Raw genomic sequence first — 26,307 nt, forward strand, 5'->3', positions numbered from 1 at the left:
CTCTCTCCTTGTCCCTCTGTCTGTCTCCTCTCTCCTCGTCCCTCTGTCTGTCTCCTCTCTCCTCGTCCCTCTGTCTGTCTCCTCTCTCCTGGTCCCTCTGTCTGTTTCCTCCCTCCTCGTCCCTCTGTCTCCTCCTCGTCCCTCTGTCTGTCTCCTCTCTCCTCGTCCCTCTGTCTGTCTCCTCTCTCCTCGTCCCTTTGTCCGTCTCCTCTCTCCTCGTCCCTCTGTCCGTCTCCTCTCTCCTCGTCCCTCTGTCTGTTTCCTCTCTCCTCGTCCCTCTGTCTGTTTCCTCTCTCCTCGTCCCTCTGTCTGTTTCCTCTCTCCTCGTCCCTCTGTCTGTCTCCTCTCTCCTCGTCCCTCTGTCTGTCTCCTCTCTCCTCGTCCCTCTGTCTGTCTCCTCTCTCCTCGTCCCTCTGTCTGTCTCCTCTCTCCTCGTCCCTCTGTCTGTTTCCTCTCTCCTCGTCCCTCTGTCTGTTTCCTCTCTCCTCGTCCCTCTGTCTGTCTCCTCTCTCCTCGTCCCTCTGTGTGTCTCCTCTCTCCTCGTCCCTCTGTCTGTCTCCTCTCTCCTCGTCCCTCTGTCTGTCTCCTCTCTCCTCGTCCCTCTGTGTGTTTCCTCTCTCCTCGTCCCTGTGTCTGTGTCCTCTCTCCTCGTCCCTCTGTCTGTCTCCTCTCTCCTCGTCCCTCTGTCTGTCTCCTCTCTCCTCGTCCCTCTGTCTGTCTCCTCTCTCCTCGTCCCTCTGTCTGTTTCCTCTCTCCTCGTCCCTCTGTCTGTCTCCTCTCTCCTCGTCCCTCTGTGTGTTTCCTCTCTCCTCGTCCCTCTGTCTGTCTCCTCTCTCCTCGTCCCTCTGTCTGTCTCCTCTCTCCTCGTCCCTCTGTCTGTCTCCTCTCTCCTCGTCCCTCTGTGTGTTTCCTCTCTCTTCGTCCCTCTGTCTGTCCGTCCCTCTGTCTGTCTCCTCTCTCCTCATCCCTCTGTGTGTTTCCTCTCTCCTCGTCCCTCTGTGTGTTTCCTCTCTCCTCGTCCCTCTGTGTGTTTCCTCTCTCCTCGTCCCTCTGTCTGTTTCCTCTCTCCTCGTCCCTCTGTTTGTTTCCTCTCTCCTCGTCCCTCTGTGTGTTTCCTCTCTCCTCGTCCCTCTGTCTGTCTCCTCTCTCCTCGTCCCTCTGTGTGTCTCCTCTCTCCTCGTCCCTCTGTCTGTCTCCTCTCTCCTCGTCCCTCTGTCTGTCTCCTCTCTCCTCGTCCCTCTGTGTGTTTCCTCTCTCCTCGTCCCTCTGTCTGTCTCCTCTCTCCTTGTCCCTCTGTCTGTCTCCTCTCTCCTCGTCCCTGTGTCTGTGTCCTCTCTCCTCGTCCCTGTGTCTGTGTCCTCTCTCCTCGTCCCTCTGTCTGTCTCCTCTCTCCTCGTCCCTCTGTCTGTCTCCTCTCTCCTCGTCCCTCTGTCTGTCTCCTCTCTCCTCGTCCCTCTGTCTGTTTCCTCTCTCCTCGTCCCTCTGTCTGTCTCCTCTCTCCTCGTCCCTCTGTGTGTTTCCTCTCTCCTCGTCCCTCTGTCTGTCTCCTCTCTCCTCGTCCCTCTGTCTGTCTCCTCTCTCCTCGTCCCTCTGTGTGTCTCCTCTCTCCTCGTCCCTCTGTCTGTCTCCTCTCTCCTCGTCCCTCTGTGTGTTTCCTCTCTCCTCGTCCCTCTGTGTGTCTCCTCTCTCCTCGTCCCTCTGTGTGTTTCCTCTCTCCTCGTCCCTCTGTCTGTCTCCTCTCTCCTCGTCCCTCTGGCTGTCTCCTCTCTCCTCGTCCCTCTGTGTGTCTCCTCTCTCCTCGTCCTTCTGTGTGTTTCCTCTCTCCTCGTCCCTCTGTCGGTCTCCTCTCTCCTTGTCCCTCTGTCTGTCTCCTCTCTCCTCGTCCCTCTGTCTGTCTCCTCTCTCCTCGTCCCTCTGTCTGTCTCCTATCTCCTCGTCCCTCTGTCTGTCTCCTCTCTCCTCGTCCCTCTGTCTGTTTCCTCTCTCCTCGTCCCTCTGTCTGTCTCCTCTCTCCTCGTCCCTCTGTCTGTCTCCTTTCTCCTCGTCCCTCTGTGTGTTTCCTCTCTCCTCGTCCCTCTGTCTGTCTCCTCTCTCCTCGTCCCTCTGTGTGTCTCCTCTCTTCTCGTCCCTCTGTCTGTTTCCTCTCTCCTCGTCCCTCTCTCTGTCTCCTTTCTCCTCGTCCCTCTGTGTGTTTCCTCTCTCCTCGTCCCTCTGTCTGTCTCCTCTCTCCTCGTCCCTCTGTCTGTCTCCTCTCTCCTCGTCCCTCTGTCTGTCTCCTCTCTCCTGGTCCCTCTGTCTGTTTCCTCCCTCCTCGTCCCTCTGTCTCCTCCTCGTCCCTCTGTCTGTCTCCTCTCTCCTCGTCCCTCTGTCTGTCTCCTCTCTCCTCGTCCCTTTGTCCGTCTCCTCTCTCCTCGTCCCTCTGTCCGTCTCCTCTCTCCTCGTCCCTCTGTCTGTTTCCTCTCTCCTCGTCCCTCTGTCTGTTTCCTCTCTCCTCGTCCCTCTGTCTGTTTCCTCTCTCCTCGTCCCTCTGTCTGTTTCCTCTCTCCTCGTCCCTCTGTCTGTCTCCTCTCTCCTCGTCCCTCTGCCTGTCTCCTCTCTCCTCGTCCCTCTGTGTGTCTCCTCTCTCCTCGTCCCTCTGTCTGTTTCCTCTCTCCTCGTCCCTCTGTCTGTTTCCTCTCTCCTCGTCCCTCTGTCTGTCTCCTTTCTCCTCGTCCCTCTGTGTGTTTCCTCTCTCCTCGTCCCTCTGTCTGTTTCCTCTCTCCTCGTCCCTCTGTCTGTCTCCTTTCTCCTCGTCCCTCTGTCTGTTTCCTCTCTCCTCGTCCCTCTGTCTGTTTCCTCTCTCCTCGTCCCTCTGTCTGTCTCCTCTCTCCTCGTCCCTCTGTGTGTCTCCTCTCTTCTCGTCCCTCTGTCTGTTTCCTCTCTCCTCGTCCCTGTCTCTGTCTCCTTTCTCCTCGTCCCTCTGTGTGTTTCCTCTCTCCTCGTCCCTCTGTCTGTCTCCTCTCTCCTCGTCCCTCTGTCTGTCTCCTCTCTCCTCGTCCCTCTGTCTGTCTCCTCTCTCCTGGTCCCTCTGTCTGTTTCCTCCCTCCTCGTCCCTCTGTCTCCTCCTCGTCCCTCTGTCTGTCTCCTCTCTCCTCGTCCCTCTGTCTGTCTCCTCTCTCCTCGTCCCTCTGTCTGTCTCCTCTCTCCTTGACCCTCTGTCTGTCTCCTCTCTCCTCGTCCCTCTGTCTGTCTCCTCTCTCCTCGTCCCTCTGTCTGTCTCCTCTCTCCTCGTCCCTCTGTGTGTTTCCTCTCTCCTCGTCCCTCTGTCTGTCTCCTCTCTCCTCGTCCCTCTGTCTGTCTCCTCTCTCCTCGTCCCTCTGTGTGTCTCCTCTCTCCTCGTCCCTCTGTCTGTCCGTCCCTCTGTCTGTCTCCTCTCTCCTCATCCCTCTGTCTGTCTCCTCTCTCCTCGTCCCTCTGTCTGTTTCCTCTCTCCTCGTCCCTCTGTGTGTTTCCTCTCTCCTCGTCCCTCTGCCTGTCTCCTCTCTCCTCGTCCCTCTGTGTGTCTCCTCTCTCCTCGTCCCTCTGTCTGTCCGTCCCTCTGTCTGTCTCCTCTCTCCTCGTCCCTCTGTCTGTCTCCTCTCTCCTCGTCCCTCTGTGTGTTTCCTCTCTCCTCGTCCCTCTGTCTGTCTCCTCTCTCCTCGTCCCTCTGTCTGTTTCCTCCCTCCTCGTCCCTCTGTCTGTTTCCTCTCTCCTCGTCCCTCTGAATGTCTCCTCTCTCCTCGTCCCTCTGTCTGTCTCCTCTCTCCTCGTCCCTCTGTGTGTTTCCTCTCTCCTCGTCCCTCTGTCTGTCCGTCCCTCTGTCTGTCTCCTCTCTCCTCGTCCCTCTGTGTGTTTCCTCTCTCCTCGTCCCTCTGTCTGTCTCCTCTCTCCTCGTCCCTCTGTCTGTCTCCTCTCTCCTCGTCCCTCTGTGTGTCTCCTCTCTCCTCGTCCCTCTGTCTGTCCGTCCCTCTGTCTGTCTCCTCTCTCCTCGTCCCTCTGTCTGTCTCCTCTCTCCTCGTCCCTCTGTCTGTCTCTTCTCTCCTCGTCCCTCTGTCTGTTTCCTCCCTCCTCGTCCCTCTGTCTGTTTCCTCTCTCCTCGTCCCTCTGAATGTCTCCTCTCTCCTCGTCCCTCTGTCTGTCTCCTCTCTCCTCGTCCCTCTGTGTGTTTCCTCTCTCCTCGTCCCTCTGTCTGTCCGTCCCTCTGTCTGTCTCCTCTCTCCTCGTCCCTCTGTGTGTTTCCTCTCTCCTCGTCCCTCTGTGTGTTTCCTCTCTCCTCGTCCCTCTGTCTGTCTCCTCTCTCCTCGTCCCTCTGTCTGTCTCCTCTCTCCTCGTCCCTCTGTCTGTCTCCTCTCTCCTCGTCCCTCTGTCTGTCTCCTCTCTCCTCGTCCCTCTGTCTGTCTCCTCTCTCCTCGTCCCTCTGTCTGTCTCCTCTCTCCTCGTCCCTCTGTCTGTCTCCTCTCTCCTCGTCCCTCTGTCTGTTTCCTCTCTCCTCGTCCCTCTCTCTGTCTCCTCTCTCCTCGTCCCTCTGTGTGTCTCCTCTCTCCTCGTCCCTCTGTCTGTCTCCTCTCTCCTCGTCCCTCTGTCTGTCTCCTCTCTCCTCGTCCCTCTGTCTCCTCTCTCCTCGTCCCTCTGTCTGTCTCCTCTCTCCTCGTCCCTCTGTCTGTCTCCTCTCTCCTCGTCCCTCTGTCTGTCTCCTCTCTCCTCGTCCCTCTGTCTGTCTCCTCCTCTCCTCTCCTCTCTCCTCGTCCCTCTGTGTGTTTCCTCTCTCCTCGTCCCTCTGTCTGTCCGTCCCTCTGTCTGTCTCCTCTCTCCTCGTCCCTCTGTCTGTCTCCTCTCTCCTCGTCCCTCTGTGTGTCTCCTCTCTCCTCGTCCCTCTGTCTGTTTCCTCTCTCCTCGTCCCTCTGTCCGTCTCCTCTCTCCTCGTCCCTCTGTGTGTCTCCTCTCTCCTCGTCCCTCTGTGTGTTTCCTCTCTCCTCGTCCCTCTGTGTGTCTCCTCTCTCCTCGTCCCTCTGTCCGTCTCCCTCTCTCCCTCCGTCCCTGAGCTGACTCTTGGTCTTGTCTCCAGAGCGATCGGAGCCAACCCTCTGTACTGTGACTGCCGGCTGCTCTGGCTCTCTGATTGGGTGAAGAGCGGCTACAAGGAGCCGGGGATCGCCCGCTGCGCCGGCCCCCGGGACATGTCGGGCAAGCTGCTGCTCACCACGCCCGCCGACAAGTTCCAGTGTCTCGGTGAGTCCGGAGAAAAGTCCTAGAAATTCCTTTAAAATAAAAGTTCCCAGACATGCTTTAAACAATTATTTTTTTAAAGAAAACGTTTTTCTGGTTTGATCAATGACTGTAATTAAAGATGGACGACATGACGACTCCCAAAAAGTGAAGCCAAAGCATCTCAATCGCCCCCTGGTGGTTGGCTGCAGCATAGATCGTGAACCCCGCCTCCTCCATGTTAGGATATAGGGCGTGGAACCAATAAAAATTCAAAGTAGACGTTAATTAAATGTTTGTAAAAGATGTCATTTCCGGTTGTTCTTTGTTTGCTCAAGTGTTTCTGATCAGTTTGGTTTGAATTAGTTTAATTAGTGAAACCTCATGACTGACAGCTGAGACTGACCCGTGATTGGCTGAGCATGTTAATTGACAATTCGTCTACACGGCAGCTCCATCCTCTGAGGTTATTATTCAAATGTTTTTATAGGTGAGACTTAAACTCTCCTGTCAGAGTTTTAAATCATCTCTACTAATCATGTTTTCACTTCCTGTCCATTGTTTGCTTGCTTGTCATACTGTCTAACAATAACATTACCATCATATCATCAGTACTATTACCATCATCTTGCCACTGCACCTTATCTACCTATTTATCTTGTGTTTCTGTTTTTATTCTTTCTACCTCAATATTTTTTATTTTATTGTATTGTATTTTATTTTATTGTATTCAAATATACCGGCTGCTATGACGACTTAATTTCCCTTCGGGGATGAATAAAGTAATCTATCTATCTATCTATCTATCTATCTATCTATCTATCTATCTATCTATCTATCTATCTATCTATCTATCTATCTATCTATCTATCTATCTATCTATCTATCTATCTATCTATCTATCTATCTATCTATCTATCTATCTATCTATCTATCTATCTATCTATCTATCTATCTATCTATCTATCTATCCAATCATCTATATATCTATCTATCTATCTATCTATCTATCTATCTATCTATCTATCTATCTATCTATCTATCTATCTATCTATCTATCTATCTATCTATCTATCTATCTATCTATCTATCTATCTATCTATCTATCTATCTATCTATCTATCTATCTATCTATCTATCCTTCTATCTATCTATATATATATATATCTATCTACCTATCCATCCATCTATCTATCTATCTATCTATCTATCTATCTATCTATCTATCTATCTATCTATCTATCTATCTATCTATCTATCTATCTATCTATCTATCTATCTATCTATCTATCTATCTATCTATCTATCTATCTACTTATCTATCTATCTATCTATCTATCTATCTATCTATCTATCTATCTATCTATCTATCTATCTATCTATCTATCTATCCTTCTATCTATCTATCTATCTATCTATCTATCTATCTATCTATCTATCTATCTATCTATCTATCTATCTATCTATCTATCTATCTATCTATCTATCCATCTATCCATCTATCTATCTATCTATCTATCTATCTATCTATCTATCTATCTATCTATCTATCTATCTATCCATCTCTCTCTCTCTATCTATCTATCTATCTATCTATCTATCTATCTATCTATCTATCTATCTATCTATCTATCTATCTATCTATCCATCTATCCATCTATCCATCTATCTATCTATCTATCTATCTATCTATCTATCTATCTATCTATCTATCTATCTATCTATCTATCTATCTATCTATCTATCTATCTATCTATCTATCTATCTGTCTCTCTGTCTCTCTATCTCTCTATCTATCTATCTATCTATCTATCTATCTATCTATCTATCTATCTATCTATCTATCTATCTATCTATCTATCTATCTATCTATCTATCTATCTATCTATAGAAAATAATCACCAGTTTGAATGCGTCTTGAATATTAATATAATAAATATGCTAAGGGACCGTTGAGCTCTTTGTGACGCTCCAGTTTTCCATGAGAACATAGTTCATATCTCAATGTTCCTGTTTCTCCTCTTCTGCTTCTCAGGGCGCGTCACTAAGAAATTAATATAAACTCTCACTTATGGATCTAAATCAGTTTCCGGCTTCAATCTGCATTCAGATCATTGTGACACTGAAGCGTGTGATGATTCACAGAACCATCTTTTATTCAGTGTTTTAAATTTTCTGCCAAGGGGATTTCAGATTTCATCTTTAACTCGGGAGTAAAAAGCTTAATTAATCCACAGTGAATTTAAGATGTGAAAATAAATTATTGTAATAACAGCTTATAACAACAAAGATGGAGGATTTAAAGTTGTGTGAAAACCGGTGAAAACCACAGAGGGTCACAGCTCCAGGTTTAAAGATTCCATCGCTTCATGGTGATACTTCTCCTCTCAAGAGACCTAGGGACGCTGTGAAGTTTCCATTAGTGACTTTTTAATAAACTGTGTGTGTCTGTGTGTGTGTGTGTGTGTGTGTGTGATCAGGTCCCGTGGAGGCGTCTGTTCAGGCCAAGTGCAGCCCGTGTGTGTCGTCCCCCTGCCAGAACCAGGGCGTCTGCCAAGTGCAACACACACAACCGTACACCTGCACCTGCAAGGCTGGATTCACGGTATGCAACAGTGTGTGTCTGTGTGTGTGTTGCGCCTTGTGTCGTCTAATCAAAAAGTTTCCCCCTGCAGACGCACAATAATCCATTTTCACCCCCAGAGCCCAATGTTTTAAAACCACTGATCCAATATTTTGTTTGCGTGTTGTCAGAGATTATTTTTAGCTCTCAGCCGTCTCTGGTAATCCCGTCAAATGACTGTTGACCTGATCTAATGTTGTGTGCTTTTTAAAAACAGAAATATGCTTATTCTTATTCACTGTGTGTGTGTCTGTGTGTGTGTCTGTGTGTGTTTGTTTCAGGGTGAACACTGTGAGACCCCGGTGGATGCTTGTGTCAGTAACCCCTGCACCAACGGAGGAACCTGCCTGAGCGATGAGCAGACCAGAGGCTTCAGGTAACGGAATGTTAAGTTATGCTTTAGTGTATGTTGCACAAGAAATTAAAATATGATATATCTCATTACGATAGTTACAGACGTCAACGTTACGAAAACGAGCGTCGTGTCTTTAAACATTAACTCGACTCCGAAACGACCTGTAAATTGGAATAATTTACAGACTCAACAGAATTAAAATTAAAAGTTCAAGTAGTTATTTTTGCAATAACTTAGGCTACGTGTTGCGTTGGAGGGAGAAAATCAGAAGATCCGTCCGTTGTTTCTGTCATTTCATCTCAGAGATTTCTTCCCTGTTTGGGTCGAAGTTGAATGTTCATCATTCATATGGGTCCATGTAATATTGTACTGCTGTCACATACAGCACATATAAGATTATTATATGTATGTTTTAGTGTTTGAGCGACTTTCAGACAAATCAAATGTGAGATTTCGATAATAAAGTCGTAATATTATGAGAATAAATACATTTGAGGCTACTTGTCGTGTTAGAGAAAATCCAAGGATCATTCTGTCGAGGACAAGTAATGTTAAGTTATACTTTAGTATAAGTTTCACAAACAATAAAAATATTATAAATCTCATTACGATAGTTTTAGCTTCACCAGATAGTGACTATTTATCTTAAAATACCTTTTCAGTGTAATTTATATATATTACATGTGTGTAATTATGCTTTTAAATAGTTTCTAAGTTACAGACTTCATTAAAAGTTCCAGTAAAAAGAAGAAAAACACCTTTAATTTGTGAAACCCACGTACGATGTCGTATGAGTATCAGTTTTAATTTAGTTTAAGTTTTATAAATAGTAAAAATCTCCATCAGCTCCACACGATCCTCAGAATCAGGACTTTGAGTCTGTGTCTGATTATCAACGATCACATTGTTCTAGATTCTGGATCCTGAAAAAAATTACAACTTGATTCTCATAAAATCGTTCGATCACGACTTTGTTTCTCAGATATCTTCGTCTTCATTATCTCCCTGAAGTAGTTGTCGGTTTGTTTCAGCTGCGCGTGTGCGTTCGGTTTCCACGCCACGTTCTGCGAGGTGAACGTGGACGACTGTCAGGACCACGGATGCGAGAACGGCGCCACCTGTGTGGACGGAGTCGGGAACTACACCTGCTTTTGTTCTCCTAACTACACAGGTACGTCCATTCATTTCCCTTCTATCACAGAACAACACAGAGCTGGTTCATGTTCAAACTGTTTCTATCTTCATCGTCACTCAGGTCGGTTTTGTGAGGAAGAGGAGGGGGCGTGTTCTCCGGGTAGAAACCCCTGTCAGCATCAGTCCACCTGCGTCAGCTCCCCCACAGGCTCCAGGTGACACTACACACAACTCAGGGTTCTTCACCCAAACCTCAAACACACACTCAAGATCCAAGACCACAAGACTGAAAAATACAAACTCACACACATAAACAAGACGGGTAGATTGTGCAGAACTGTGTTGACTGAATCATGTGTCGTGTTATCTTGTACCCGTGTGTGTCTGTGTCTGTGTGTGTGTGTGTGTGTGTGTGCTCCAGGTGTGTGTGTATCCCCGGCTGGGTGGGGCCGGACTGCAGTATAGATTATAACGAGTGTGTGGATCATGGCTGTCAGAACGGAGCTCAGTGCGTGGACCATCTGGACGGGTACAGCTGCGTCTGTCCTCAGGGATTCAGGTACTGGGAACACTGGGAGCTCTGGGATCAAGCTGTTAGAAACTGTACCTGAGAAACTAACTGGGAAAACCAGGAAGCACAGAAGAGGAATCTGGATTTAAAATCAGGGACACATGCATCATATAGTGATGGTGATCTAAAGCCACCATCACAGAACTGCACTAAATAGACCTGTCTCCTGCACTGTGAACCTGTACAACACTCCGCTCCATATACACTTACTTCACATCATATGTGATATGTGTTCATATAAACCATATTGATATTATATATCATTTCATACAAGAATATTGTCTTTTGCACACTCTGTCTACATATTCTTACACTCATTGTATATTATATTATCTATTGTAAAGTCAAATACTTATATTCATACCTCTACTATATATCATATCATATTATATAATACTCTTTGTATATTCTTTGTATATATACACATATTTATACATGTGTACATGTTATTATTATTATTATATTTCCTATTATTATTATATATACTGTTGCTGCCAGTATTACTATATACTGCTATTATATTGGTATAATTACTATCATATATAAGTATATATTATGTAATATTATTTACTATATATACTGTACTATTTTTATATACTGTCTAACAAAAACATTACCATCATATCATCAGTACTATTACCATCATCTTGCCACTGCACCTTAGCTACCTATTTATCTTGTGTTTCTGTTTTTATTCTTTCTACCTCAATATTTTTTTTTTTTTCTATTGTATTGTATTTTATTGTATTCAAGTATACCGGCTGCTATGACGACTTAATTTCCCTTCGGGGATGAATAAAGTAATCTATCTAAAGTAACAGAATTATAATTAAAAAGAACCTTATATTAATACCTGATCTAATTAATATAATATTGATATCATAATATGCATGAAACAATAAGACCAAGCTTGAAAAGGATGTTGACAATGCTCCTTATGAAAGTAATAATCTCAATACATTTAAAATACTGAAAATCATACAAATGCAGCACCTGTGATATCTGCTGTGATGTCATCATCAGTGGACAGTCCTGTGAGGTGGCCCCTGCCCCCCCGTCCCCGTGCCAGCTGGCTCAGTGTCAGAACGGCGCCCCCTGCCTGGAGGGGACGGGCACGGCGGAGTGTCAGTGCCCCCCCGGCTTCGAGGGGCAGAGCTGCGAGAAGCTGGTCAGCGTCAACTTCGTGGACAGAGACTCGTACGTGGAGCTGCAGGACGTCAAGAACTGGCCCCAGGCCAACATCTCCCTGCAGGTGAGGACACACACACACACACACACACACACACACACACACACACACACACACACACACACACAAACACACACAACACTCTGGTGTGTGTTGCAGGTGTCGACAGCAGAGGACAACGGCATCCTGCTCTACAACGGAGACAATGAACCAATCGCTGTTGAGCTTCATCAGGGTCACGTCAGGGTCACGTACGATCCCGGGAACCAGCCTGCGACCACTATTTACAGGTACACACACACACACACACACACACACACACACACACACACACACACACACACACACACACACACACACACACACACACACTGCATCCAGTTACTCTGGATGTTCATCTCTGGACGTTTGTCTCTGGATGTTTGTTTCTGGATGTTTGTCTCTGGATGTTTGTCTCTGGATGTTTGTCTCTGGATGTTTGTCTCTACATGTTCGTCTCTGGATGTTCGTCTCTGGATGTTTGTCTCTACATGTTCGTCTCTGGATGTTTGTCTCTGGATGTTGGTCTCTGGATGTTTGTCTCTGGATGTTTGTCTCTGGATGTTCGTCTCTGGATGTTGGTCTCTGGATGTTTGTCTCTTGATGTTTGTTTCTGGATGTTTTGTCTCTGGATGTTTGTCTCTGGATGTTGGTCTCTGGATGTTTGTCTCTGGATGTTTGTCTCTGGATGTTTTGTCTATGGATGTTCGTCTCTGGATGTTTGTTTCTGGATGTTTTGTCTCTGGATGTTTGTCTCTGGATGTTTGTCTCTGGATGTTTTGTCTATGGATGTTCGTCTCTGGATGTTTGTCTCTGGATTTTTGTCTCTGGATGTTCATCTCTGGATGTTTGTCTCTAGATGTTTTGTCTCTGGATGTTTGTCTCTGGATGTTTGTCTCTGGATGTTTGTCTCTGGATGTTTTGTCTATGGATGTTTGTCTCTGGATGTTTTGTCTCTGGAAGTTTGTCTCTGGATGTTTGTCTCTGGATGTTTGTCTCTGGATGTTGGTCTCTGGATGTTTGTCTCTGGATGTTTTGTCTCTGGAAGTTTGTCTCTGGATGTTGGTCTCTGGATGTTTGTCTCTGGATGTTGGTCTCTGGATGTTGGTCTCTGGATGTTTGTCTCTAGATGTTCGTCTCTGGATGTTTGTCTCTGGATGTTGGTCTCTGGATGTTTGTCTCTAGATGTTCGTCTCTGGACGTTTGTCTTTGGACGTTTGTCTCTGGATGTTTGTCTCTGGATGTTGGTCTCTGGATGTTTGTCTCTGGATGTTTGTCTCTGGATGTTTGTTTCTGGATGTTTGTCTCTGGATGTTTGTCTCTGGACGTTTGTCTCTGGATGTTTGTCTCTGGATGTTTGTCTCTGGATGTTCGTCTCTGGATGTTTGTCTCTGGATGTTTGTCTCTGGATGTTTGTCTCTGGATGTTTGTCTCTGGATGTTTGTCTCTGGATGTTTGTCTCTGGATGCAGATTTTACTTGTCAAACGTTGTTTTTGTCGTTAGAGAATTTCTTCACTTTGGACTCAAACATGAACTGATTAGACTTTAGTGTTTAAAGGTCAAAGGTCACAGTGACCTGGCGGTGACCCTTCCTCCCTCTGCCCTCAGCACTGAGACGGTGAACGACGGGCGTTTCCACACGGTGGAGCTGGTGACCTTTAACCGGATGGTGAACTTGTCCGTGGACGGAGGCGAGCCGACCACTCTGGACAGTCAGGGGCGGAGCCAGCTGGTGCCGGGGGAGGCTCCTCTGTATGTGGGAGGTAAGAGTGGAGGCAGACGCAAGATGTCAGTGAACCTGATCCGTCCCAGGACACAGACCTGGATGTTGTGTCAATCAATCAATCAATCAAATTTTATCAAATTTTATTTTCTCAACAAGAGTCAGGAAAAACTACTAAAAACCCTTTTAACAGGTAAAAATATGTAGAAACATCAGAGAGACACATGTGAGGATCCGTCTCCCAGGACGGACAGAAGGAGAGAGAAGGAAGGAAGGAAGGAAGGAAGGAAGGAAGGAAGGAAGGAAGGAAGGAAGGAAGGAAGGAAGGAAGGAAGGAAGGAAGGAAGGAAGGAAGGAAGGAAGGAAGGAAGGAAGGAAGGAAGGAAGGAAGGAAGGAAGGAAGGAAGGAAGGAAGGAAGGAAGGAAGGAAGGAAGGAAGGAAGGGAGGAGAGAGAAGGAGAGGGAAGGAAGGAAGGAAGGAAGGAAGGCAAAGGAAGGGATGAGAGAGAAGGAGAGGGAAGGAAGGAAGGAAGGAACAAAGGAAGGAAGGAAGGAAGGAAGGAAGGAAGGAAGGAAGGAAGGAAGGAAGGAAGGAAGGAAGGAAGGAAGGAAGGAAGGAAGGAAGGAAGGAAGGAAGGAAGGAAGGAAGGAAGGAAGGAAGGAAGGAAGGAAGGAAGGAAGGAAGGGAGGATGGAAGGAAGGAAGGAAGGAAGGAAGGAAGGAAGGAAGGAAGGAAGGAAGGAAGGAAGGAAGGAAGGAAGGAAGGAAGGAAGGAAGGAAGGAATGAAGGAAGGAAAGAGACGCAGAGGGAAGGAAGGAAGGCGAAGGAAGGAAGGAAGGAAGGAAGGAAGGAAGGAAGGAAGGAAGGAAGGAAGGAAGGAAGGAAGGAAGGAAGGAAGGAAGGAAGGAAGGAAGGAAGGAAGGAAGGAAGGAAGGAAGGAAGGAAGGAAGGAAGGAAGGAAGGAAAGAGACGCAGAGGGAAGGAAGGAAGGCAAAGGAAGGGAGGAGAAGGAAGGAAGGAAGGAAGGAAGGAAGGAAGGAAGGAAGGAAGGAAGGAAGGAAGGAAGGAAGGAAGGAAGGAAGGAAGGAAGGAAGGAAGGAAGGAAGGAAGGAAGGAAGGAAGGAAGGAAGGAAGGAAGGGAGGGAGGGAGGGAGGGAGGGAGGGAGGATGGAAGGAAGGAAGGAGTAGTCCTGCTGCATCATAGTCTCTGGTCAGCAGCAAGATCCTGATCCAGCATCAGGACCTGATCCACTACAGTCCACAGTCATTGTCCTCTGTGTGTGTCCAGGTTTGCCGGAGGAGGCGCTGCCGGCGTCCCCGGGTCTGTCCTCTCCGACCCTCAACACGTCCAGCTTCCACGGCTGCATCCGGAACCTGTACATCAACCACGAGCTGCAGGACTTCACCCGCAGCCACATGAAGCCCGGCGTGGTCCCGGGCTGCCAGGCCTGCCGCAAACTCCCCTGCCTCCACGGCCTGTGCCGAGCGGACGCCGCCCAGGTAGGAGACGGACGGCGCCACGCCCACTCTGTGCATTAACGTCTCAGTGGGACACACGAGGTAGTAAACATGTCCCCCCGTCACAGGGTCCTCAGTGTCACTGTCAGAGCGGCTGGACGGGACAGCACTGTGACCAGCCGATAGGAGGAGCCCTGACCGGACTGGAGGTGGTCGCCACGGCAACCGGTGTCAACCCGTGTGAAGGCAACAAGTGAGAGTGTTTCTGTTCTGTTCTGGCATTTAAAGACGTTTCACACGTTGCACTTTACACAGAAACTCTTCACAAATGTCAGACGTCATTACAGCGACGCACAGAGACTTAATGTGACGTTTATGAATCATATTTAATGTGGAGGTTGAGTGGAGGCTCGGCTCCGGCACTGACTTGGCTGCGTGTGTGCCTGCGTCCAGGTGCGTGAGCGGCGTGTGCGTGCAGCTGGACGCGCAGACGTACCGCTGCGACTGCCAGGAGGGACACCACGGCGCGCTGTGCAGCCTGCAGGGGGCGCCGGCGGCGGCGGCGTCCTGCCAGGGTCTGACCTGTCTGCACGGACAGTGTCAGGAGACGGAGGGGGGGGCGCGCTGCGTCTGCCAGGAGGGATTCACCGGAGAGAGCTGCGCCACAGGTGAGCGAGGAGGGAGGAGCCACGGATCCTGATGTGATGTCAATAGGGTTGCAAAGGGGCGGAAAGTATCCGGTAAATTTCCGGACACTTTCCATGAGAAGTTAAGCTCGGAAATTTTGTGAATTTTGTGAATTTTGTGAATTTTGTGAATTTTGTGAATTTTGTGAATTTTGTGAATTTTGTGAATTTTGAAAATAATATCAATTACTGGGAAAAATATATGAGCATGCTGATTGAGGATTGTTCATCTGTTCATCTAGCCTATTTCCATTCATTTATCCATCAATTGTAAAATATGTTTACAGACGATTCCAATTGTTTGGCTAACTATTTATATCTCTGGCATTGCATTAGTGTTTTTTTACAAACTTTTTTCTCATCTTATTCTACAGAACAATGCCACGTGCACTCTCTCATGTGTGGAGACATTTCACCTCATCCAATGTAGAAGGAAAGGCTGTGTACATTTGCAAATACTGTGCAAAGACCTATGTTAAGAATGACACAACGATGCAGAAGCATATAGTCAAGTGCCCAAAGTTTCCTCAGGGCTCAAATCAGCCTATGACACAACAAAATGTTTATATTTATGTCTGTATATGACAAGGTAAATACAGTTAGTATAAATTACCCACAACATTTCCAGTTTATTCCCGTTAATTCCCATTAATTCCCGTATATTCCCGTATATTCCCTTTTATTCCCGTTTATTCCCGTATATATTCCCGTTAATTCCCGTTAATTCCCATGGAAAGTTTCCAACTTTGAAAATTCCCGGAATTTTGCAACCCTAGATGTCACACATCTCTAATAACTCTCACTGCTACTGTAAATAAAGATGGACGACGTGTCTTCACCTCCTTAAACTGTCCAGACATGAAGCCAGACTATCCCAGTGCTGAACGCTGTTCTCCACCAGGGGGCGATCAAGGCGCTTTGGCTTCACTTACTGGAGCCGTCATATCGTCCATCTTTATTTACAGTCCAGGTGTGGACGCTCCTCTTTATTCCCTGAGCTCTTTATCCTGTTATTACAATATGATCCGTGCCGACCTTGAAAATACACATTCACATTTTCTGTGTTTGTGACGACAAAAGTTAAACAAAAGTACGTATTTCACACTGATGTCAGATTTCTGTGTTTTTCAGATTCACTTAAATCCAAATGAAAACTGATTTTAAGACATTTCACTTGGTCACTGTCGTCTCTCTGATCCGAGTTCAGTTCACTTTGTCAGATCTGCTGCAGCTTTGTGTCGGATTTTAGTTGTTTTTGTGTGCGTTTGTTTCCGTCGTCTTTGTGTCTTCGGCTGTTTCCTCCGCTGACCCCCCCCCCCGCCTCCTCAGGTTCCTGTGTGTAGAAGGAATGTGGGCGAGCGCTGAGATGTGGTCAAAGTTGATCTCAACTGTTGTTTGTGCTTTGTGACACATTTATAATGAGATTGTCAATGAATCGACGACACATCAGGAACTGAATCAAAGTTTCACTTCCAGTTATTGTCGACAGGTCAAAAGGTCGTTAGCTAATTAGTTTGTTTGTCTATCACGTTTTAATTTAGGTTTGAGTCGCTGAAGAAACCTGTAAACACACTATTATTGTTATAAAGTTGGTTTATTATTAGATATATATATATTACACTTTATTGTGAATAGATATCATTCGTACTTCACAAGTTATTTGATCATCTTGACAACTTGTTTACGTTAACTAAACTCCGCCCACACAGGAAACAACAACAACACTATCTGTGGTCACAAAAAAAGGAAAAACATGGACGTTAGTAATAATTTATCCAGACGCCCTTTCTCTCTGTTCAAACTGGTGTGTGTGTGAGTGTGTGTGTGAGAGGGGTGTGTGTGTGTGTGTGTGTGTGTGTGTGTGTGTGTGTGTGTGTGTGTGTGTGTGTGAGTGTGAGTTTGTGTGAGAGCACGTTTGTTCTTGTTCTTCTATATTTGACAGAAATACAGGAATTTTACTGTCGATGGTTTTAAAAACATTTAAAGTCGTAGCTTATAACTGTAAAACATTCAGTTATTAAGTTGGTTTATTATTAGATATATATATATTACACTTTATTGTTAATAGATATCATTCGTACTTCACGAGTTATTTGATCATCTTGACAACTTGTTTACGTTAACTAAACTCCGCCCACACAGGAAACAACAACAACACTATCTGTGGTCACAAAAAAGGAAAAACATGGACGTTAATATTAATATATCAAGACGCCCTTTTTCTCAGTTCAAACTTGTGTGTGTGTGTGTGTGTGTGTGTGAGTTTGTTATTGTTCTTCTATATTTGACAGAAATACAGGAATTTTACTGTCGATGGTTTTAAAAACATTAAAAGTCGTAGGTAATGTAATGTGCAAGTCTAAAACATTCAGTTATTAAGTTGGTTTATTATTAGATATATATATATTACACTTTATTGTTAATAAATATCATTCGTACTTCACAAGTTATTTGATCATCTTGACAACTTGTTTACGTTAACTAAACTCCGCCCACACAGGAAACAACAACAACACTATCTGTTGTCACAAAAAAAGGAAAAACATGGACGTTAGTAATAACCATGTTCCATGTCTGTACAGCTACCAGGATCCATGTTTGTAATTGTTGATGAATACTTTTGATCGTATATAAATCTTCTCTGATCTGCTCTTTAACCCGCCGCCCCCCCCCCCCCCTGTGTTTCCCGCCCTCAGAGTCTCCGTGCCGCGGCGAGCCGGTGAGGGATTACCACCGGCTGCAGCGCGGCGCCGTCCTCTGCCAGACGTCCAAAACCTTCTCCTGGGTGGAGTGTCGGGGTCGCTGCCAGGCGGGTTCCGGGCCGGGGGCGGGGCCGGGAGCCAGCGGCGCCCCCTGCTGTGCTCCTCTGAGAGTGCGGCGCCGGCGGCTCGCCTTCGAGTGCGACGACGGGACCTCGTTCACACAGGACGTGGAGAAGCCGGTGGAGTGTGGCTGCAAGGAGTGTGTGTAGTGCTGTGGGTGGTGCGCACATGCAGACACACACACTCACACACACACACTCACACACCCACACACATTAACACAAGCTGTAGAGGTACACACACTGTAGGGACTCTCACTGATGAACGGACGTGTTTGTTTCGTGTGTTTTTGCGAACAGACGCAGTTTTGTAACATAAGACAGTTCTTTCCTCCTGAGACATCAACGAGTCAACCTCATCATCATCTTCATCGTACTCCTCCTCCTCTTCCTCACCGGCTGCAGAGGAACCTGGGAGATAACTACCTAACTCCAGAAGTGTGGCGTCCACACTTTAAAAACACAGAAGTTTGGAAACGCCTCTGATCTCGTTTTAGTTTGAAAACTCCGGAGCTGCGTTTTAGTTTGGACGAACAGAAGCGGAGATGTTTGGAAACGATGACATAGACACTAACAGTTCTGAAGTCTACAATGAAACAAGTCTTTGCCTGTGCAGGAGAACGGATGTGAGTCCTGTTCACACGTGGACGGACGTTTAAAATTTATACCGAGACAAACAGCTTGTGTGCACAGAGAAGGTTCGAGTTGAACGACCCTGATCGTCGTGTGGATGTCGCCTACGATGCTCGTGAGTTCACATTTTATTCAAAGGTCCCATTTGACGTATTAGAAATCGAGTGATGCTCCTTCATCGTCCCTCAGACTCGACCTCACGCTGCCGGGGTCGGACTCTGACTGCTGATTGAAGCAGATCAGCGGCGGTGGCGTTCTGACCTCACAACAACCCTCAGCACGCCGCCGCTCCATCACAGCGCTGACCTTCCAGCAGCATCCATCCATTTCACTTGTCCTTTTGGAGGGTCACGGGGGGGGGGTGGAGACACGACAACCAGGAAGTGAAAAGACCTCAGTCTGATAGCGGCCGCGTGACATGTTGAGAAACGTTTCTTCAACAGTCTGACGTCAAAGTGGAGAAATTAGAGCAACTGGAAGCAGCAGAAACAGTCGTGTTCATATTTTATTGTCTAATTTCTACTATTCTGAAGGGAATCATATCATATTTGACCCGGATGTGACCGATGATAAATGTCCCAGTCGACCACACATTCGTTCTTTCTTCACATCTGACACAAAGTCCTGATTCCAGTGATCGTGTGGAGCTGAAGAGGCTAAACTTATTTTATTATCTGTGAAACTTCCTCTAACCGAACAAGTTGCTGCTTATTCGTCGTTTCTTCGGCTCTTCTCCTCTAATCTGACTCGAGTCCTGAATTCACAACTTTCCATCTTCTTCCCTCGATGCTGCGTCGTTTGTGTGTTTTTTCAAATTAAAGAAACTTTTCTCCCCTTTACTTAAACTTTAATCTCCATTTAATCTGTAAATGTTTAAACTTTACAGTGACAAAGTATAATTATACGAATATAATATATGTAAATCACACTGAACAGGTATTTTAAGACAAGTCTCCTCAGACCTGTTTGTGTTTGAAGAGCAGAGCAGAAAGTTGACGTGTGTGAAAGTGAAAATAAGTTTGATCACATTTATCATAAAATAAGCTGCTAAATTAAAAAACTAACTTTTCTTTACATCAGCTGATTCACTGCAGATCAACACGTCTTCCTCTCGTGAATAAAGTCAATTAATGATCTGATGTGTCGAACCATCAGCGCCCCCTGCAGTTTGAAAAGAGGATAACAAAGGCTTGTTCCACTTCCTCTAATATAATATGAACAGAACCCAAAGGTCAAAGGTGACGGAGTTCACAGGGGACGGCAGCGGGGTCGTTCCCACCGCTGCTCGCCAGACTGGTGTGTGTGTGTGTGTGTGTGTGTGTGTGTGAGGAGAGGGGTGTGTGTGTGTGAGGAGAGGGGTGTGTGTGTGTGTGTGAGTTTGTGTGAGAGCACGTTTGTTCTTGTTCTTCGATATTTGACAGAAATACAGGAATTTTACTGCCGATAGTTTTAAAACATTTAAAATCGTAAGGAAAAGGTTAAAGGTTAAGTCCTCACAAGTATAGATGCTCAAAAACTAAGTGTGTGTGTGAGTGTGCGAGTGTGAGTGTGTGTCATTGTTAAGACGCCTCCAACAACAAGACGCCGTCCATGTTAATGAGCTCCATTATACGCCGCCGCCGCCGCGTGTTTCCCCTCCGATCAGGCTCCTCCTCTTCTGGTGAACGCTTCGTACAAATAAACACGGGACAGATGTAACTTTTATATATATGATGACATGTAATTTATATGGACGTGAAACTAAAAATAACAAGTGTGTGTAATGAGTTTTTAACATGTTTTTATTTGTTTTAGTTGTTTTTTGTCATGAAGGCCGAGTTGTGTCATGAATAAAGTAAACTAACGTAGCTTTTAACATAGTCATTATTATTATTATTATTATTATTATTGTTATTATGACTATAACTGCGAAACGTCTACACAGTAACAGCCTAACAGATTGTAATATATTATTCTTATGCTTTTGATTTCCTCATAGTATTTTTATATGTTGAAGATGAACCTGTCTCGTCTGTAGCTTCTAGATTCAAAGTCTCTGTTTTTTTTTCATTTTGCCAAAAAACCAAAACTGCAAAAAAGACAAAAAAGTTTCCGAAGCGATTTCACGTTCATGGAAATTAAAAAAAAAAGAAGAAAAGAAAAGAAGTGGTGTTGATGTTGTTTCATCCGAGTGGAAGCGACGAGTGGAGCTTCTCCTTTTTTCCTATTTATTTAAATAAAGAGCTGTTTCTCCTCCTCCTCTTCCTCCTCTCGTTCTTCAGCCTCTGGTTTCTCTCCTTGTTGCTGCCGTGACCTCTGACCTCTGACCTCATTGTGTCGCGGCTGTCTAGTGTCCGCGCTGAGTGGACGAGCGATGGCAGCTCGTGAAGAAGAGAGAGAGAGTGTGTGTGATGGGCGGGGGGGCGGGCGGGGGGGGGCGGGGGGTGTTACTGTATAGAAGACGGAGAGATGGAGTGATGGAGGAGGACGGGACGCCGGTTCTGTCTCTGTTTTTAAGAAGCGAGTGGGAGACGGAGGACAAAGTGAGGACGGATGGAGGGAGGAGGAGGAGAGGAAGAGGGACGTCCCACAGGGAGGGGGGTGGGCTGGGGTTGGGGGGGGCAGCACTCAGAGACTGAAGCCGTTTAATGAAACAGTGATTTATTCGTCCCCTTGTGACCATAAAACATAATATACACCCCCCCGCCCTCCCCCCCAGCACACAAACACACATCCCTCCATCCTCCACCTCTGCAACCCCCCCCACAACCTTTCCTCACCGCCATCTTTCCCCCTTCCCCCCTCTCTTCCTCTCTTTCTGTCTCCCTGTGTCTTTAAAGGAGGATAAAACCCCCCATTCCAATAAAGCCTTCACATCTTCTCACACTGACAAAGAACCACAACACACACACACACACACACACACACACACTCAGCTCTGATTGATCGCAAACACAATAACTGAGCAGTTTGTCTCTAAACTGGATAAATATTAAAATCCATCTGTTCTGTGAGAAGAAGAATTTATGTTTGAGCGACTTCAGAGGAATCGTCTCTTCAGGTTTTATTAGATTCATTAAATCAAACAAAGACGTGAACGGACGTGAAACCCACATCATGCTTATGAACACGTGAACTGCCTGTAGAGAAATGAAAAAGGCCCAAAACAGCTTGAATAAAGATTCAAAAACTTACTTTATTATGTCTTTAATTATTAAACACTTCTCAGAAAAGTTCTTACAACATAAAGCACGTTTGTAAAGAATAGAGACAAAACGTGTGACTGAAATTTGAGCTTGACCTCTAATAGAATATTAAAAACTAAAACGAGGTTTGATAAAAGTATTTTTCTTCAATCAATAAACTGATCAGAAAGATAATTAATAATCAGATGAATTCCTTTACATCTTCAATATGGTCCCAAACTTTTCACAACACAAACAGTGGGGTCTTGTTTTCATGTGGAGACAGACACACACACACACACACACTAACACACACAGTTGTTTCTTCTCCTTTTTGTTTTTACTCTTTTTATTCATCCTCCTTTCACTGTAACACTCTTTTCTCAGCATTTTCCATCATTTTCTGTAATCATTCTTTCTCTCTGTCTTTCTTTTATTCTCTCTCTCTCTCTTTCTTCCCACGTTTACTTTCCTGTTATTTACCATGTCTTTTATTTCTTCTCTTCATTTCTTCACTTCTTTCTTTCCTTCTCCTCTCTTTTATCCTCCCCCTGTTTCTCCTCACTCCTTTTCCTCTCGTTCATCGCTCACTTTTCTTTGTTCACCTTTCCTCCTTCATCCCCCTCTCTTTCTTTATTCACACCCCTCCCTCTCTCACTCGTCTTTTCCTCCCCCTCCACTCCTTCTGTTTCCTCCTCCTCTCCATCACCTTGCTCTCCTTTGTTCATCCTTTTTTCCCTTTTGTCATCCTCTCTTCTTTGTTCGCTCTCCTCCTCCTGCTTTTCCTCCTCCCCCCCCCCATTCACACACTCTCCTCCTTTTTTCTCTCCTCTCTTCTCGTGCAGGTCTTTCTTGCCGTAGAGCAGATGTCCTTTTATTGATATGATCATGGTTAGTGGTCTCCAGGTGCTCATTGGATCCACTGCATAACCTCCTGCAGCCACACACACACACACACACACACACACACACACACACACACTGTAACACACTGACACACACACACCCTGCGGCTACAGCATCTCCTGGATGCAGTGAGCAGGAGATGGAGGTTGGGATGAAGGCTGAAATGGAAAAGAGAGAAAAGAGGGAAGACGGAGGAAAGAAGTTGGGAAAGGAAGCTTGGGTGGGGGGGCGGTAGGAGTGACAGAGATATAGAGAGATGGGGGGGGAGGGGGGGTTTGGAGAGCGCCGCAGGCAAACTGAATATTTCAGGCGTTTGCCAAAAGAAGTGGGAACTAGCAAGGTGACCTGGGAGGAGTTAGTGTTGGAGGAGAGAGAGAGAAGGACGAGCGACTCTATAGATCCGTGTTTCCTTTCTCTCCTCTCGGCTCTGACCTTGTCGAAACACTTTCTCTCCATTCAGCGTTAAATTAAGTTGCTCTGAGAATGTTGCCTTTATTTGTTTGTGCGTTGGCACGGTGACATGTGGAGGAGGCGGAGCTGAGGACGTGCAGTCGGACACGTGGAGGTCAGAGGTCGCATCGATCCACATTAAATATCTTCTACTATAACACACAAGCTGCTGTAAAACGAATTTCAGTTTCTATAGTGAAATTAATGTGGAATAAACTGGGATTTACGTGAGATTTCAGGTGAAAGCTATACATCTGATTGGTTTAATTTCTCTCGCTGTATTAAAAAAACCTCTGGGACGTAAACTTGTGTTTTTAGATGAATGCAATAAAGTTCTAATGATAAAATAAACTTTATTCCTATAGATCTTTTAAAGCATAAAAAAGCAAATAGCACAAAGTTCCTTATATGGAGATGTTAGTTAAAACAACAATGAATTAAGTTTAAGCCGTGTTATATTTATGATAAAAGAAAAAACAAGGTGGACTGGGAAGTTTTGAGCAGTTTTATAAAAGACGTCGACAGAAGGTGAGTTTGTTAATTTTCTTGACATGTTGATGTTTATATGAATTTCTTCCAAATTTAATCAAATTAATCACAATAACGCTTCCAGTTTGATGAAGCAGGTTTCTGGATCAGTTTCATCTGGATGTCAGGAGAAGATCTTTGTTTGACGAAAAGCATGAAAGTGTCACAAGATTTTGATCAATAACATTTGTTTAAATATTAATCAGGTTGAGGTTTGATAAAAATAAATTTAAACCTGGTCTGTCGTAGGCTGATCGGAGGAAAACTGTGAAATCACTTTTTCTGCTTTGATCAAATAAAGATTTTATTAAAAACATTAAGGCTCATGTGTGAAAACCTTTTATCAATGAGACGTGAGGTTTTCAAACAAAAACAAAAATTAAACCAACATTAGACTCAATGTGAGGTGGATTATGTTCAATAATTATATTGCTTACTTTTACATTGCACATATCACTGTTATGTTATGAATTGATTCCCTATACAATATATTTATATAATATGTTTATGTTATATCTACTATGTGCATCACATTATCTAATATTTATACCAGTATTATGTGAATGTGGTTGTTTTTCTGTTTAGCTGAAACGTGATTTCAACTCACGTAATTTGAGAGGTTGTGTCAATAATCTGCTAAAATAGATTTACACGAGCTGTGGCTCAGCGGGGAAAGAGGTTCGATCCCCACTCGGGATGCCCAAGTGTCCTTGAGCAAGATACTGAACCCAAAATGTCCCTTCTCATAGAAAGTGCTGCACATAGATGAGTGTGAAGTGCTGAAGAACCATATGAATACAGGTTGGAGCTGCAGAGTGTGTGTGTCTGTGCTCTAACTGCAGCCGAGCTGTGTGAAGACGACAGACACTCGAGTGTCGTGCGTGGGCGCTCTTTAAAAAGTGTTGTTTCCTGAAGGTCTCTTCTCATAGATCTGTTGTGTGCGATGAATCCTGTGAATCCAACAGAGCGAGTTATGGACTCAGAGCAGAAGAGAAACTGGATCACTGACAAATAATCTCTTTGTCCGGACTTTGACTAAATGTTTATCAAATTATATTGTTATAAAGTGATTCCATCGCAGGACATTTCCTCGGAAACTAGGAAGCCTTTGCAGGAACTCGGTCGTTTACACCGCAGAGACCAGGATCTAGATTACATTCAGAGGAAGTGCAGAAGATGTCTGATTGGTCGAGTGCTTCTCTGGTTCCCACAGAATTCATTCAATCTACGACGAGAACGCAGGTCGCTCTCATGCGTAAGAAGATGAATCGACTGACGGGATATTCTTCTGCAACTGTTTTGATAAATGCACATTAATGTATTTAGCATTTGGCTGGTTGTCATGTTGTGATAAAACCAGTCAATCAGGAAAGTGATGAGTTCGTCTGCGTCGTTCAGACTAAAGCAACGACCCCCGAGTTTTCAAACAAAAAAAATGGATGGTTTCCTAAAGCAGTATTTTAAAAGTGAATCCTATAAGTGGATTTATCTTGAACCTCAGACGTTCGGCTGCACGACAGACGGTTACAGAGGTTTCCTGATCTGTGACTCACGCAGTTTTTCTCTTAGTGTTTCAGAAGAAGCATTAAACGACATTTACCCGGAGAAGCAGGGGCACAGGAATAAAAGCAAGATTTTTAAAAGTAGGTCCTCGGTGAGCTGCAGCTCAGACAGGCCCGGGGAGACGACCGCATGGGGCTGAGTCTTAATTGAATGGAGCTGATATGGTTCCATTAATCAGTAATGGGGATCCTTGCTGGGCGCAGCCACCACACACCGCAGCGGGGGGGCGGGCGTCTGATGGGGCCTCTGACATTCTCACAGCAGTCAGTGTGTGTATGAAAAACACGGAGAGAGGAGGGAGACGTGTTTGTGTCTCGGGAGTAAAGGTTGGAATGAGGAAAATATCTCATATCAAATGTTTCTGCTGGTGCGTTTTCTTTGGGCGGAGGTTTCCGTGGCGCTGAGCGGAGCCGAGGACACAATGGAGCCATTAAAGCTTTTTATCACAAGGTTGCCGCTGCCGCTCGATCTCTCCATCATCTCACAGCGGAAAAGAGCTGCAGCGGAGAACGTTAAGAGCCTGGAGACCAAACAACTCCTGTTGACAGGGTTACAAAAAACTGCTCAAATGTATTTTAATCACCTTCCTCTGAACCAATTAACCACTTTTAATTTTATTGTGATCTCAACATTGCTTAGATTAATTTCACCTATTTAATTTTCTTAATATTTAGTATTTATGCTGTAATTTATGCCTTATTAAATAACATTGCTTTCAATTAATTAAACCTTGCCTTTTAATTGTGAATCCGGGATATTTCATTTATTAGATCAACAAATTCTACCTCTGAACCTTCAGATGTTTCCGGACCACATCAGAAGAGCGGAGACATGACAAAGCTTTTAGTTTTCTTTGTGGCAAAAGAGAAAATTCTACCTTAATGATCCTCTGGGACTTTTAAGGGTTTAAAAAAGCTTAAATCATCTTCATGCCAAGCTCAATATAATTGATTTTTAAAAGGCATTACGGAGAAACGACAGAAAGCTGAATAAGAAAATGTAAATTATTCACAAGTGTTGTGAATTCATTCATATTCATAACAGTTCCCTCATCATTATTATTACTGTAGGTTCGGTGTATCTGAATAAAAACATCCATCATTTGATAATTGAAGAATTACTTCACTAATTAATTATAAAAACATATTTTTAGTTTCATCCTCAGTTTCCAGCTCGTGACTCCCCGTGATGCTAAACTAGAAGTGCACGTCTATAATGTCTACACACATTTATAATGAA

The 26,307-nt window shown here is 45.2% G+C and overlaps 1 protein-coding gene across 1 annotated transcript in view; it reads left to right on the forward strand.

Moving 5' to 3' along the window:
• LOC132997773 (slit homolog 1 protein-like) overlaps nt 1-17,974 on the forward strand; it is a 58,000-nt gene extending 40,026 nt beyond the window's left edge. Inside the window, exons 25-37 of the mRNA XM_061067472.1 lie at nt 5,084-5,247; nt 7,704-7,828; nt 8,128-8,222; nt 9,233-9,372; nt 9,457-9,550; nt 9,757-9,894; nt 10,930-11,158; nt 11,255-11,385; nt 12,744-12,898; nt 14,148-14,359; nt 14,446-14,570; nt 14,771-14,985; nt 17,700-17,974. Coding sequence (XP_060923455.1) covers nt 5,084-5,247; nt 7,704-7,828; nt 8,128-8,222; nt 9,233-9,372; nt 9,457-9,550; nt 9,757-9,894; nt 10,930-11,158; nt 11,255-11,385; nt 12,744-12,898; nt 14,148-14,359; nt 14,446-14,570; nt 14,771-14,985; nt 17,700-17,974 — 2,098 coding nt within the window. The remainder of the gene's footprint in view (nt 1-5,083; nt 5,248-7,703; nt 7,829-8,127; nt 8,223-9,232; nt 9,373-9,456; nt 9,551-9,756; nt 9,895-10,929; nt 11,159-11,254; nt 11,386-12,743; nt 12,899-14,147; nt 14,360-14,445; nt 14,571-14,770; nt 14,986-17,699) is intronic.
• The last annotated feature ends 8,333 nt before the right edge of the window (nt 17,975-26,307 follow it).

Source organism: Limanda limanda, chromosome 2 (assembly GCF_963576545.1).
Source record: "Limanda limanda chromosome 2, fLimLim1.1, whole genome shotgun sequence".
Lineage (NCBI taxonomy): Eukaryota > Metazoa > Chordata > Actinopteri > Pleuronectiformes > Pleuronectidae > Limanda > Limanda limanda.